Here is a 14,963-nt window from a genome sequence, read left to right on the forward strand (position 1 = left end):
GTCTGTAATTGCATTGGATCACTCACCATATTACCAAGAACACAGCAATACAAAATATTGATATTTGACGGTAAAATATGTGTATCTTAATTGGAAATTAATGGTTGAAAATTAATGTTTGGGTATAAAATGTCATCAAATCAGAATGTCAAATGAATTGATTTAATAATAAACAATATAATTTAATATCTTTTTCTATAACTGTAATATCATTTACGAAATTATATTGTATTTTGCCAAACGATGCAAAATGAGCGAAAGAGCCATTGAAGTAACTATTATGTTACCGCGAAGTATATATAATCTTTAAACGTGAACCATCGTGTATCACTCAAGGACTACTTACTAACATTTCCGAAAAAACCACGGTAGTAATTAAATAATTATACAAGTAATTTGTAACTATACTTAGAAATAAGGAAAACGATCCAATCAAATTAACAATTTATTACACACGTAAACTCGTAATGACCTTTTATTTTGGACATAAATTTATTATTACGACCACAGAACACGCGTTTGGAGTTTGAAATTACTATATAGTAAATATTCAATTTCGCCGGCGGCGCTCGCGCAGCGCGAGTAGACGACGACTGAAGTTCTAAATTCGTGATACATCCACTTCGCGTATAATATCTTCGTATATTTTCCATTTTCTTTCGCCCAATGACATCCGCACTGAATCAGCCATTCATGTTTTTTTATAAGTCTATTATTATAAAGAAAACGAGTTCTAGGAACGCGTTTAGATTGAATACGAATGACAACCAATAGTTTGAATTTGTGAAAATAAAAAATAAAACTTACAAACACATGATACAACAAAAACCACGTATTTAGTGTTTGGTAATAACTCCCGACGTAAAAAGAGGGAAGTTATAAGTTTTTTTTTTATAGGCTGACGAGCATATGGGCATGTGTCTATCTGTGGCATCGTAGCTCCCAAACGAAGCGAATGGATTGATTTAAATGCGGTTCTTTCTGTTTGAAATATGATGTGATCGAGATGGTTTTTAGCTATAAATTATGAATATCTCAGGCGTTTGAAGATCATCAGTTCATTTTCTGGTTGACAAAAGAGTCCTACCAGCTTACACAAGTCCGATTGATTTGAAATTGGTCCCCCGATGCGACATTATATAACATAACTAGATACGTATATTAAAGTATTTTTTACTTTTTACAGATATTTTTTTGTGGCAAGGGTCATTTAAATTTTGATTTTATAATAATTTTAGTTATTTAATAAGAAGTTATTTATTTAGAAGATAAATCGTCAAGAATGGACCAGTAGTCGGCTTTATATGTTATTTTTATTCTTATATAGCCGTGGAGTACCGGCTTAGAATAGTACTCCCCCAATCTCATCCCGTGGGTGTCGTAAGAGGCGACTGAGGGACGGGGAAAAGGGGGGATGGGCAGCAGCGTCCCCCCTCCCATAAACATCTTACCCCCTACTGCGCTCGCCAACACGCCTGCCCAGCGCGGCGAGTATGGGCAAACCCCTCCCTTAATGGCGGATGCGCCCAAAAAAAGGCCCCCAGTTACCGGCAAGCCCGCTAGGCCCGACCAAGGTAGCGGTCGCGGTATCGGCAGGGCAGGGGGTGCTAAGAATCACCGGTTCACGGCAGGCTACCGTATAAAACGACTGAAAATGGCAACGTATAATGGACGCTCGATGAGGCTGGACCATCACCTCGCCGAATTAGAAGTAGAGTTAAGTCATATAAACTGGCATATACTGGGGTTATCTGAAGTCCGAAGACAGGGGGAGGACACGATAACTCTAGAGTCCGGTAACTTACTCTACTTCCGCGAAGGTGATAACCTCTCCCAGGGTGGTGTCGGTTTTCTTGTCAAAAAGGATCTCATTAGCAGCATTGTGGAAATCAGTAGTGTGTCGAATCGGGTAGCGTACCTTGTCCTAAAACTTTCCGACAGGTACTCCCTGAAGGTTGTACAGGTATATGCGCCAACTTCGACATACTCTGATGATGTGGTCGAAGCGATGTACGAGGACATCGCAAAGGCCCTCAACGACACCTCGAGGGCCCACTACAATGTTGTTATGGGAGACTTTAATGCTAAAGTGGGAGTACAAGATAGCGGTGAATCGAAAGTCGGACCTTACGGCTTGGGCTGCAGAAATCACAGGGGGCAAATGCTGGTAAACTTTCTCGAAGCGCAGGGGCTTTTTTTGATGAATTCTTTCTTTCAAAAGAAGCCTCAGAGGAGGTGGACCTGGCGAAGCCCCGATAACGTGACAAGGAACGAGATAGACTTTATCATTTCGAATAAAAGGCACATATTTAGAGATGTTTCAGTGATCAACAGGTTTAATACCGGAAGTGATCACCGCTTGGTTCGAGGCACTCTAAATATCAACTTAAAAGCCGAAAGATCGAGAATGATGAGGTCTACTCTCCGACCTACCATGCTCCAAGCTGCTCAAGGCTCCGAAAAGTTCCAAATGGAACTTCAAAATCAATTCACCGCGTTGGAAACCATAAGCAGCATTGATGAGAGAACCGACACGCTGGTCAAAATACTGCAAAACACATCCCGCAAGTGTTTTCCGCCACAGAGAAGAGACAACGCACCAAAACTCTCTGCTGAGACACTCGAGCTCATGAGAAAACGACGAGAACTACCATCGTTTTTGTCAGATAAGGCCTTAAACCGAACAATAAAAACGCTGACGCGACGCGATCTCCGACGCTCCAATACCCGTGCCATCAAGGCTGCGATTGAGCAAAATCGGGGATCGAAAGTGTTCGCTCGCAAGTTTGGGAGGCCGCGTCTGACAAAACTTAAAACTGAAAATGGTGGGGTCGTTACCTCTAGGCCTGAGATTATCGGAGAAGTAGAGAGGTTTTATGGGCAGTTGTTCTCTTCAAGATCGGATAAACCCGTGGGAATCAGTATTGATGACCAGCGCGCCCCTCTTATGCGCCATTACTCCGAGGAGCTCCCGGTCGTTGACCAAGGAGAGATTAGGGCGGCTCTAGAACAGCTTAAAAACAACAAAGCTCCGGGAGATGACGGAATCACAACAGAGTTGCTTAAGGCAGGCGGGACTCCGGTCCTGAAAGAGCTAGCAAGCCTCTTTAATTCCGTCATCCAACATGGCAAGACCCCGGAAACGTGGAGCGGGAGTGAGGTGGTACTGTTTTTCAAGAAAGGTGATAAAACCCTCTTGAAAAACTACAGACCAATCTCCCTCCTGAGTCACGTGTATAAGCTGTTCTCAAGAGTCGTCACGAACCGTCTCGCCAGACGACTTGACGAGTTCCAGCCCCCAGAGCAAGCCGGCTTTCGATCAGGCTACAGCACCGTGGACCACATCCATACTGTTCGGCAGATTGTGCAGAAGACCGAAGAGTACAATCAGCCGCTGTGTATGGCATTTGTGGACTACGAGAAAGCCTTCGACTCCATCGAAACCTGGGCAGTGCTCGACTCATTGCAGAGATGTCATATCGATTGGAGATATATCGAGGTACTGAGATGTCTGTACAACGCCGCTACAATGACTGTCCACATCCAGGACTGTAAGACGAAGGCGATCCAACTGCGCAGAGGGGTGAGACAGGGGGATGTAATATCCCCGAAACTGTTCACCAACGCGTTGGAAGACGTTTTCAAAACGCTGGATTGGACTAGGTATGGAGTCAATGTAAACGGCGAGTACATCTCACACCTTCGATTTGCCGACGATATCGTCATCATAGCAGAGTCGCTGGAACAACTCACCGAAGTGCTGCGTAGCCTAGGCGAGTCTTCCCGGTGTGTCGGTCTCGGTATGAACTTGGACAAGACCAAGGTCATGTTCAATAGGCATGTCGTGCCGGGACCGATATACGTCGAGGGGAAACCTCTCGAAGTTGTTAGTGAATATACCTACCTAGGACAGATAATACAAGTCGGTAGGAACAACTTCGAGAAGGAAGCCGATCGAAGAATTCGCTTGGGATGGGCAGCATTTGGCAACCTTCGTCAAGTCCTCAAGTCGTCTATACCGCAATGTTTGAAGACGAAAGTCTTCAACCAATGCGTCTTACCTGCCATGACATACGGTGCCGAAACGTGGACACTAACTGCGGGACTAGTCCACAAATTCAAAGTCGCTCAGCGTGCTATGGAGCGAGCTATGCTCGGAGTATCTTTGAAGGATAAGATCAGAAATGAGATTATCCGGAAAAGAACCGGAGTCACCGACATAGCTTGCAAAATTAGCAGGCTGAAGTGGCAGTGGGCTGGTCACGTATGTCGTAGGACCGATGGCCGTTGGAGCAGACGAGTCCTAGAGTGGAGACCGCGAATCGGCAAGCGCAGCGTAGGGCGCCCTCCAGCCAGGTGGACCGACGACCTTAAGAAGGTGGCGGGCACCAACTGGATGCGGAAGGCGGAGGACAGGGAGCTTTGGCGCACCTTGGGAGAGGCCTATGTTCAGCAGTGGACAACGATTGGCTGTTGATTGATTGATAGAAGAATACCTTTCAATTTAGATTTACTTTCTCATAGAAACACAATGATGAGACAGATGCGTTATGTAACACATTATTCAATCTAATACTTACCCATCCCAACTTAGTAAATGCAAATTTAGGTTTTTATCTCGCGATATTTTTAAATATTGAGATATTTATATATTAGAAAAATATAATAAAAATTGAGCCAAACAATCTATCCTCTGTACTGTGCACACATACATACACCCACACACACCACGTATTTTTTTCCATGCGTTTATTAAAATATCTTGTAATGTTTATAATATATTGATATTATTTATTTTGAATAGGATTAATAATATATGACAATTATTTTGAACTATTATCATCTATTCTTTGTTTTTTAAATAAATGTTTGGTCACTAACATTTTGTATTCTGTTGAAGAGTTGTAAACATTTTAAACATATACAAATATTGCATAGAAAGTTATCTTGCATATTTTATAGTTTTGGCAGCGTTCGCATTGAAAACGTCTGGATCTTCAATTTAATACGTTGTCATGATAGACTATAGTATCTAAAAATTATAAATTTATATAAAACTATAATTAAAGCAAGTTCTATATCAGTCAAATAAGTAGTCTGCGTGAATTCGACGCAAAAAACCACACACAAACAATTCCTGCTTCCCCCTTCCTTCTTAAGTCCACGCGAGCTGGTTCTCGATGTCACCGCCTAACTGTGACATCAATTCCATCGCGAACAAAGAAATTTGGCAACTCCTTTCTTTGTCGCACTTCCAAAAAATGGAATTCCTTACCAGCTCACGTATTCCCCTCCTCTTACAAGCCGGGTTCCTTCAAACGAGGCGTGAAGAGGCATCTTGCGGGCCGGCAAGGCGAAGGCGGCTAGTGCAGAACGTTTTTCCCGTCTGTACTGGCCGTCGTCGCGTTTGGACTCTACTACCACTTACCATCAGGTGGAGTAGAGTCATTTGCCCTCCCGGCGATATAAAAAAAAAAAAAAAAATGTACTTATACTAATATATATGACACTTTTTTTTAATCTTGTTATTGAACTCGATAGGACGTTACTACTCATTGTCAAATGGGGCTCTGATAATCTTGTTAAGTTTAATGCCAAGAAAACACAGATATGAGCTCTCGCACCGAAAAAGTCACCATTTTCCCCTCTTCCTTCCCTCTGTGGCACTACGCTGGTTATACAAAGCAAAATCACCATGCTGAGGATAGACGTTCGGTGCGACCTCAATCCAAGGGATTCATCGAGGCTGTTATAAAAACAGCCTCACGGAAACTCGGAGCTCTGAACAAAGTGCGGCGTTTTTTCACGCCACAACAACTGTGCCTGTTGTACAAAACACAGGAACGGTCCTGCGTTGAATATTGCACACACCTATGGGATGGCTCCGCTAAGTACCTACTGGAAGCCTTGGATCGGTTGCAGCGACGTGCGGTTCGCATTATTGGCGACGTAAAGGTCACGAACACCCTCGAGCCTTTACAATTGCATCGAGAGATAGCTACGCTAAACGCTTTCTATCCACTGCATCCGGCGAATGCTGTGAGGAATTATTCTCTTTAATTCCTGCTTCCCCTTTCCTTCACGAGTCTACGCGTGCTGGCTCCCGATGTCATCACCTAACTGTGACATCAATACCTTCGCGCGTTAAGAAATTTAGCAACTCCTTTCTTTGTCGCGCTTCCAAAAAATGGAATTCTTTACTAGCTCACGCGCAGCTCCTGTTATAACCTGGTTTCCCTTAAACAAGGCGTGAAGAGGCATCTTGCGGGCCGGTAAGGCGGGGGCGGCTAGTGCAGAACATCTTCCCGACTGTACTGGCCGTCGTCGGGTTTGGACTCTACTACCACTTATCATCAGGTGGAGTAGAGTCATTTGCCTTCCCGGGAAATATATATATATATACATCAATCACACACGTACACACATAACGTTTATTTTAAAAAAGGATGTTGTGTAAGTGATTTAGATTTTACTAGCTAGTGTTAAACTCAACGCTACGACCAACGCGTATATAATTTAGAATAACCTAATATTTATTGAAGTTAATTTGATTATAAATTTTGTTTTAATGTTATTTAACTTCGTGATATGATTTTAACAACTACCGACATTATAATGATTTAACTTTTGTATAAAAAGCGATGTATTTACAATGAACGATCATAATTATTGTTGAACTTGAACAGGGTGGTTACTCTGCTTCTTTAATGAATATTGTTTATAACAACACAACACTTCTTTCGCTATCCTGGCTCACCTTCTGTTTCACTAGTGCTCCAGACTTCGTCCGCGTGAAAGTCGGTTTTATACGATTGCCGTGTGACGTTTGTTTGAATGGCATCTGTATATCGCCTACGCACGTTTTTTGTTAAAGTTATTCAATGTACAGACCCACGGTTTCTACTGCTTTATTATGTGCATAGTTATTTCTTTAGCAGTTTAAGTTACAAGTAAATATAATAAAACAGCTAACATATAAAATTGGAACGATATTTAATAATAATAATAAATCATAAATAAATAAGTAAGTTCAATTCATATTTACATACAAAAAGCGTATGACCACGACTTACGCTTAAAAAATCTTATCTCCCATCTTTTAGCGAACACCATTAAAATTTAAAACCTTGAGTGCACATACATTTAATGGTAGTGTAACCGCGACCTTGTCTCGATCTCTGACTGCTTGGTACATTGCCAGCACATCTGCACCCAATGAAAACAGACTGAATGCTTCGGACAAATTTAAAACTTGCAATCACTGAAATATATAACTCTTATTAACTGAGAAATAGAGGTTAAAATTCCATAGCAACACCGATTGCGGTTAGTTCTACGGTTTTGTTGAGTACTTTAAATCTGGCTAATGTGCCTGTTACAAATTAACACTGGCGGTGAAGTTTTAACGAACTCTTATTTATTTACAAACTATAAGTGTTTTTGCAATACAAACTGTTTACAAGATATAATTTAATATATAATTTATTTGAATCATTTTAAGCATCTTCCAATCCTATCGCTATCATTAAAAATGTCTAACCCTAAGGTTGTCTCGAAGAAATCGCAATATGATATATTTGATAAGACCGCCTTACTGTATAAATATATAAAATTTAAGTACTTTTATACTTCTTCTGTGTTACATACACACCACACACATAGAAACACAATAAAAGTTGTAGTATAATAAACGTGAATTTATATAATTCAAAGAATTGAACAATTAGTAGTATTTTATTTTCCCTTCTAACTTTATTTTCATAACATTTTCATGCAATGAATATATATCTTCACCATTGACAAACAATTGTTTGCTTTTAAGCTGCAAATCCTTTTGTTATATCTCTCGTTATATGTTGCACGTAAAATACAAACAATTGATGTTTGCGTAAAAACTTTGTAGTGACAAGAAATATTATTGATTGAACCAACATTTTCAGTTATCGCATCAGTATCGTGTTTTATTTAACTATTAGCGTTTTTAAAACATATATTTTTCAAACTGACTTCAGTAAAAAAGTAAACATAGTTATTATATTTGTAATTATATATATTTTGTATAATAACAACCTCTCATAGATCATATATCTAGTGATTTATTCCTATTTATAAAGCATTTCCTTTGTAAAGCAAAAATTTTGTTTGCTTCACATTCTAAAATAAATAAAATTTACTACATTCGACTGTATTGACACCAGAACCAAAAATGTGTGCAAAATGTCATTTCAATCTATTGAGCCGAACAGGTTTAAAATTTGGTTCCGAGACGTGACCTTCACATAAAAACAGCTAAAGTTAAACAAAAGCTTGTAAAATGTGTCATGTATTTTTTGAAAAAATCCTGCACGTGAAACATACAGGGGAAACAGAAAACTTTCCTTTGTTTGGAGAAAGTTAGCAAATACGAGAAAATACGACGTATTTATCATTGATACAAAATATATATTAATAAAAGACGTATTACACTTAGTATATACAATCATAGAAGAACAATATTCTTAAGCGATATCAACATTAATATTTTTGTCATTTTCTTAATTTTACATGTTTTCATAGATAATCTTGATAGATACTATTAGTATTAATGCTCAATGTTTCTTCAATGTAATGTTTATGAAAGGATATTATGTCAAATATTCTTAAAATAGACTTGATTTATATGCGAATCTACCATGGAGTTTTGGCACAAAATATAATTTCAATTGAAGGCCAAATGTTCGTTAATGTAAAGTTATTTACTAAAATATTATTATACATCGAGATCTTAACGACTATATATAGTGAAACTCCTAAGACAACAATTACGCTTCTAAGATATTAATTATGGGGTCGAGACGTCTTGTATTTCATAAAGGATGATTATTAGACGAGTAAAGATGTTATTATGTTTGATGAAAGTTCCTATAGAGACGTATCACATTCAAAATAGGCTCTTCTAACTGTTTTAAATAATAAACACAGAACAGCGTTATACGAGATGTATCGCATACGAATATCTAAGTCTGTTTGTATTGATAGTACAATATTGACAGTTTTATTAAATGAAATAAAAATAAAAGTTATTGAAGAAAATTTTACAACCGCTAGTGGTGTTTTGAGGCTAGATTAGAGTATTAAATTAATATATTCTAAATTTTGCATTGCATGCTCATTCTATTTTTATATACAATTATTGTCAAATGTATTGGTTAATCTCTCTTGAGATTATCCGCCGTGGCCGAAATCGGTCAGGTCATCATCAATTAATATCGTATCAAAATATTTAAGGCAACATACAACAATTTGTGGGCAAGATACAAAAAACCGAATTCTTAAAATTATCCAATTGGTATGTCTCGGCATCGCTTCCAAGACCAAAACTCAAAAAGAAATTAGGTAATGGACTAAATACCTTCCTCGCGTGCTGAATTTAATTAGTGGTCTTACAATTTAAATACCAGCGCATCAGCTCCCAGACAGTAGCATACAAAAATTAGGCTGACTGGTAAACATTTAAATTTCATCTGGACACGCGATGGCGCTTCTCGTCGATATCGATTTTCGCACGCTACTTTTGCACCAATTACAATTTCCATCGCACAAATCACCCGACGTTTTTACAACAAAGTTGCACGCAAATTTCTCTCGATATTATCTTATTAGCTGTTTATTTCAGTATATAATGTGTGCTTGAGTCAGCTCTGAGGTAAAATAATAAAAAACTTTAGAAGATAAAGTAAGAACAATGAGAAATATTTTGCAGCAAAAACCTATCAAAAAAGGTCGCAGCAATTTAGCGTAAGCTCAATTCAAAAATAGACCAATTGGTCGCTAACGACGCCACACACCGCTGAGGATCAAGTGAATCAATAAACCCTTAGGAATCATCAATCAAAAGCGAGTGGGCCCTTTAAGCTCATAAAAACTCATGCCACAATGTCGTGTACATATTTATGAAGCTTCCGAGTGATCTGCTATTGATGGCCCGCCCATTCATCAGTTGAAACTGTCGACACAAGAACTCAACCGTTATTTTGTGGATTTAGTAAATTATACACTGATATTAGGGTTCAGTTTTGTCTTAATATTTATTGTATTTTCACTTTTTTTCAGGTAATTTTATTTTAACACTACGTTTCCATGTGTTAATAATCAAACATTTCTGACGCAAAGTTTCACTTAGTTATGAAGCTACAAAATACATATAACAAATATATATTATGGATCAGCTATTAAGTCGATCATATTAAACTACTTTTGTTTTTTTTTTTTTATTTATTTATTAGGGAAACATACAGCATATCGTATATTACAACTTAATATAATAATCATATTTTAACACTTATGCCAGTTAAGTTTCCACTACTGTTTTAACAGGGAAGTGGACTAATTTTGATGTTACATAAAATATAACTATTTATGACAAAGTAAAATTTTCAAAGAACAATGTTTTTAAATATGTTTCAAAACCAAAATCATTTAATATAAGTTATGAGGCAAAAAAGCTTAGTAATATATCAGTTTCAAAACGGCATTGAAAATCCGAGGAAGTAAAAATGCTTTAATAATTGTTATGAATTGAAATAAATAATATTCAAGAGAGCTAAGTCACGGCTATCCATGCTTACAACTGAATAATCCTACAGCGAACAGTAGATCCCAAGTAAATCTTCCAAAAATATATTTAAGCTAAAAAGATTCGTATTCTTACAAGGTAAAGATTCAAAATGTAATATTCAAATTCTGGAGATTGCTAAAAATATCTAGTCATACAAAGCCATGCCATATTTAATAAGCAGTAAAGCTTACAATATTTTATCACTTTAAGTAGTTCATAAAATAAATGACAATTGTATATTTTTCTCTGTACCTATCAAAAATTAATATGGAATCATAAAAATGTTCTATGGTAAAGTTACCAATGTATGAAAAATCAGATTAACTATTTGTTCATAACGGTTACGTTATGAACAAATAGTTAGTCTGATTTTCAGTAGTTCAGCCGTGAAAGCTTAACAGACAAGCAACGAGACAGATTCATTTTAGTAATTATAGTATTAGTTATGTTAATAACGTTTTGTTGTTGTTTGATTTCATTCAAATGTTCAATAGATTTGATATATAAATTTAAAAAAAGAGAACCTTACATCATATAATTAAAACTTTTAATATCAAGGAGATCATCATCATTAATAGTATAAGTTGTCGTGACTTAAATCCATTTTACATGAAAATTTTAATAAAATTGGAGGAATGTCATAACAGCAATAAAGTATAGAAATAAAGACAAATTGTTGTTAGAATTCGTTTTCTACAAGGTTAAAAAAATGTTACATACAAGTAATAGGTACATAATATCGATAATTATTTTAAGTGTACAGCTTGTTATTTTTAGTCTATCTTAGCGGGATGTGGTTCTAACTGTGACATGCCATATAACCAGCTAGGCCTGTAAAAAGTAGGTCTAATGCCCTCAGGTATCAGTCAACATCTCTGTTTAGCTCGTGTGTCACTATCGGGGTCGCGACGACCGTTATGATGTTTACACGAAGTCTTATGCTCGTTTTACTCGACCCGCAAACGAGTTTACTTTTTAAGTGTGGGTCGATATTACTTTACTAAATGACAGTTTATGTTGATCAATTAAAAAAAATCATTCATCATTTTTAAATCTCTTATATCTTAATTTGTAACTAATACATTTGATATTTGCTTTAACTGCCATTACGTACTCTACTACTAGGGTATATACTACTAGGGATATAAGAAATTTTTACAATGTCACTGTATTTCTTGTATACTTTTGCTTTTTTTTATTTATGATATATTAGTTTTTGCCCGCGACTTAACTCGCGTTTTAGGGCTTGCTTCATACGATGTTTTATTAAATTATTTTCAGTAGTTCAGCCGTGAAAGCTTAACAGACAAGCAAACAGACAGATTAGTAATTATAATATTAGTATAGATGACAGAAAGGCATACAAGTCTACAGATAACCAACTTATAGTTATTGGGAAATATCGTCCAAGCACAGACTCTAAGATGTTATGTCTCTGTAAACGTATTACCACTCATCCTTAAATCCAATCTGACGAGGATTCAATAAGCCCTTAAACTCTATATGTTATTTATATATGCCATAATACGTCATTTATAATAAAATAACAAGATCATACATTCATCACTATAGTTGTGACTAAATTATAAAACATGTATTCTATTACAGTGGTATGTAAGTACAAGAGATAAGCAAAAACTAGATTAACAAATAAAATATAAAATGAAATATTAACATTATTAATATATAGAACGTTGAATTAAAACACTAGCTGTCCGTCTCGATTCCGTTGAGTAAAATTCATAGAAAGTTACACCTCCCAGGTCCTCCCTTAAAGTTTTAATTTAAAAAAAAAACTTACCGAATGTTAACGTTATAAGAGAAACGGCAAAATAAATTTCAGCTTTCTAGGCTCGGTAGTTTTGGCTGTGCGTTGATATTCAATCAGGACCAACAATTACATAAGTATAAATGTTTGGCTCAATTCGTGTCGTATTTAACTGCATTCTATGAATAATTAACATTACTGTTTCGGGTCAATCGTATTTACTATGTAAAACAGGCGTAGAACACCAATAACGGCAAAATATGATATTGCACTGTGTCCAATTAGAGAAGAGAAATAATGACTGCCTTATTACGGTTCTGTTCGTTTGTGGATACATAGTTTATTTATTTATGAATTCACAAACCTATTACGGATTATAAATATATGTTGAGTATGTGGTTTTAGTTACAAGCTAATCTTATGTCGTTTAGTAATGTATAAGTATTGAAAATGTTGTTTTGAAAACTTGTGCTTAGACCTTATCTGTAAAGTACTGTGCAAGGAGTTATTTTAGTCCTACCGATAACACTTGAGAAATGGAAACTAAAAAGTACAGTTTTATATGTTATTTAAGTTTTTAATTACATCATTACATAATCGCCTTAAATAAATACAAATAAAAATTAGTTTTTGAATAAACATCGTGTTTTTACAAAATTTATAAATGTTACAAAATTAGTAAATCTCTCGTTCAACAACATACCTACATACATACCTAAACGTGTTATATTTAAGTCTCTCTAGAATGTATATAAGTCGCAGGTTCAACACTTTCAAGCAATACTTGGGCTATTCTCGCATCCACTTTTTGTACAGACTTTACACGACGGACGGAGGACGGACTTTAAAATATACATTACTAATAACATAAAAAAATATATCTTGAGCCTTTTATCAATTCAAAAAATATTATTATTATTTTATAATATCATTAAAATTAAAAAAAATATATATTTAAGTCAAAGTCAAAATCTCTCATCTTTCTTCAATATAGACGAAACGTTACACTTGCTTATTGACTATCAAAAATTTTCAACCGGTTCGGAAATAAACAACTCAGACCTGAGAAGAACAGGCGAAATAAACTCAGCGGGATTTTTTAACTTAATTTTACATTATAGATTTTATACAATAATATAATTGTATTTTTATTTTATTTGAAATAGCTTGCAATCTTTTCATTCCCAAGGTGTGTATTATCTAAAATATCATTGGTTTTGTAATATCCTTTAGCACACAACGTACGTGCACGTAAGAACGTTGTGTGCATTTTAGCGATTCTTTTAAATTTAAAAATAATGACCATGCTATAAATATATTCTACAAACATATTATTAAGATTTCTTAATTTTGAAATTCAATTTATATCCAATCCGCATACACTTGGACGTTATCTGAATTACAGTTTTTTTATAAAATTAGATTACATTCGGTATCTTTGTTTTGGTGTTAACAAGGCGGTATTGAGTCTTGTCATTTTAGTGTCAAACGATATTTCACCCTTTGTTCAGAGAACCTTCAATTTAAACGTAATCATCCTATTTCCAGCCGCTAAACACAATTTAAGTATTAAGTAAGAAATTTCTCGTTTATTACCTTAACAAATTTGATTTTAGAATAATCAAAATAAAAACTCAGATAAATAAAGGTTTTCTAAGAAAAGAAAATTATATAAGTGCGACTCGGTTTGCCTATTTCTTACATTTAACTTCATTTGAGACGACATTACTGATATATTTTATATGCTGTTTGTTTTCTAAAAACTGAATCGACTTTAACAAAAACCTAATCAGATATTAATTATGTAATTATTGCATTGGATGAGGTTGATTTGGATTGATATCTTTTGTTCTCGTATTTTCGAATAACGTTCATAACCGAACCCCTATTAGTATATAGTATGCTATTCTTACAACGTAAAGGTTTAAAATTTCTTGAAATTGATGATTTGAATTGAATAATTGTATATATTAATTGAGGTACGCTTTATATTTCCCTAGTTCGTAAATACCTTACGAATGCATAGGGTCGATAGAGTGTGCATACATTTTCAATGAAGCTGCGATTTGCTCAGTAAACTCGACAAGTATTGCGCTTCTGATTTGAACAAATACAGAACTTTTACTGCCAATCCAATTAAACGCATTTGAAATTTACCAATTTTTTTCATAATACGACATTTAATCATACAAAATAATTTTTAATTCAAAATTACTTTATTCAAATGAACTTCAAAATACTTTTCAATTTATAAATTAACTTATTGCTACTTACCATCAGCTCCAAATGAAGAATAAAACGCGAAGAACCGTTAAGAAACTCACTAGTTACTATTTCCATTAATCATATATAATAATACAGCCAAGTCAAAATCAAAGCATATATTAATCATATAAAATTAAATATTTATATCCTGCATGAAAATTAACGACTCCAAACTCTTTTATCATATATATAATCTTGAAAATAATTGTGTTTTGATTGATATCAGTATTTTATTATCAGTTTTCATTTATTGTTAATTTTATATAAATAACTCGAATATATCTCATTTAGTCATTTATAATAACAATAATGAAATAATAATTTAAAATAGTT

At 35.3% G+C, this 14,963-nt stretch overlaps 1 protein-coding gene across 5 annotated transcripts in view; it reads right to left on the bottom strand.

Annotated features, from left to right (window-relative positions):
- The window catches only part of LOC126769338 (apoptosis-stimulating of p53 protein 1), a 256,568-nt gene that overhangs the window by 127,580 nt on the left and 114,025 nt on the right, over positions 1–14,963 (bottom strand). The window contains exon 1 of one of the 5 annotated variants that reach the window (XM_050488024.1): positions 347–557. The exons of 2 other annotated variants lie outside the window; for them this stretch is intronic. Coding sequence is in view for 1 of the 3 variants with exons in the window: in XM_050488022.1 (XP_050343979.1) it covers positions 473–488 (16 nt within the window). In the remaining 2 variants the exon portion in view is untranslated. Of the gene's footprint in view, positions 1–346; positions 558–14,963 lie in introns of those variants that run through there. 2 more of the 5 variants (XM_050488025.1, XM_050488022.1) reach the window with 2 other exon arrangements.

This window comes from Nymphalis io, chromosome 7 (assembly GCF_905147045.1).
Source record: "Nymphalis io chromosome 7, ilAglIoxx1.1, whole genome shotgun sequence".
NCBI classification, from domain to species: domain Eukaryota; kingdom Metazoa; phylum Arthropoda; class Insecta; order Lepidoptera; family Nymphalidae; genus Nymphalis; species Nymphalis io.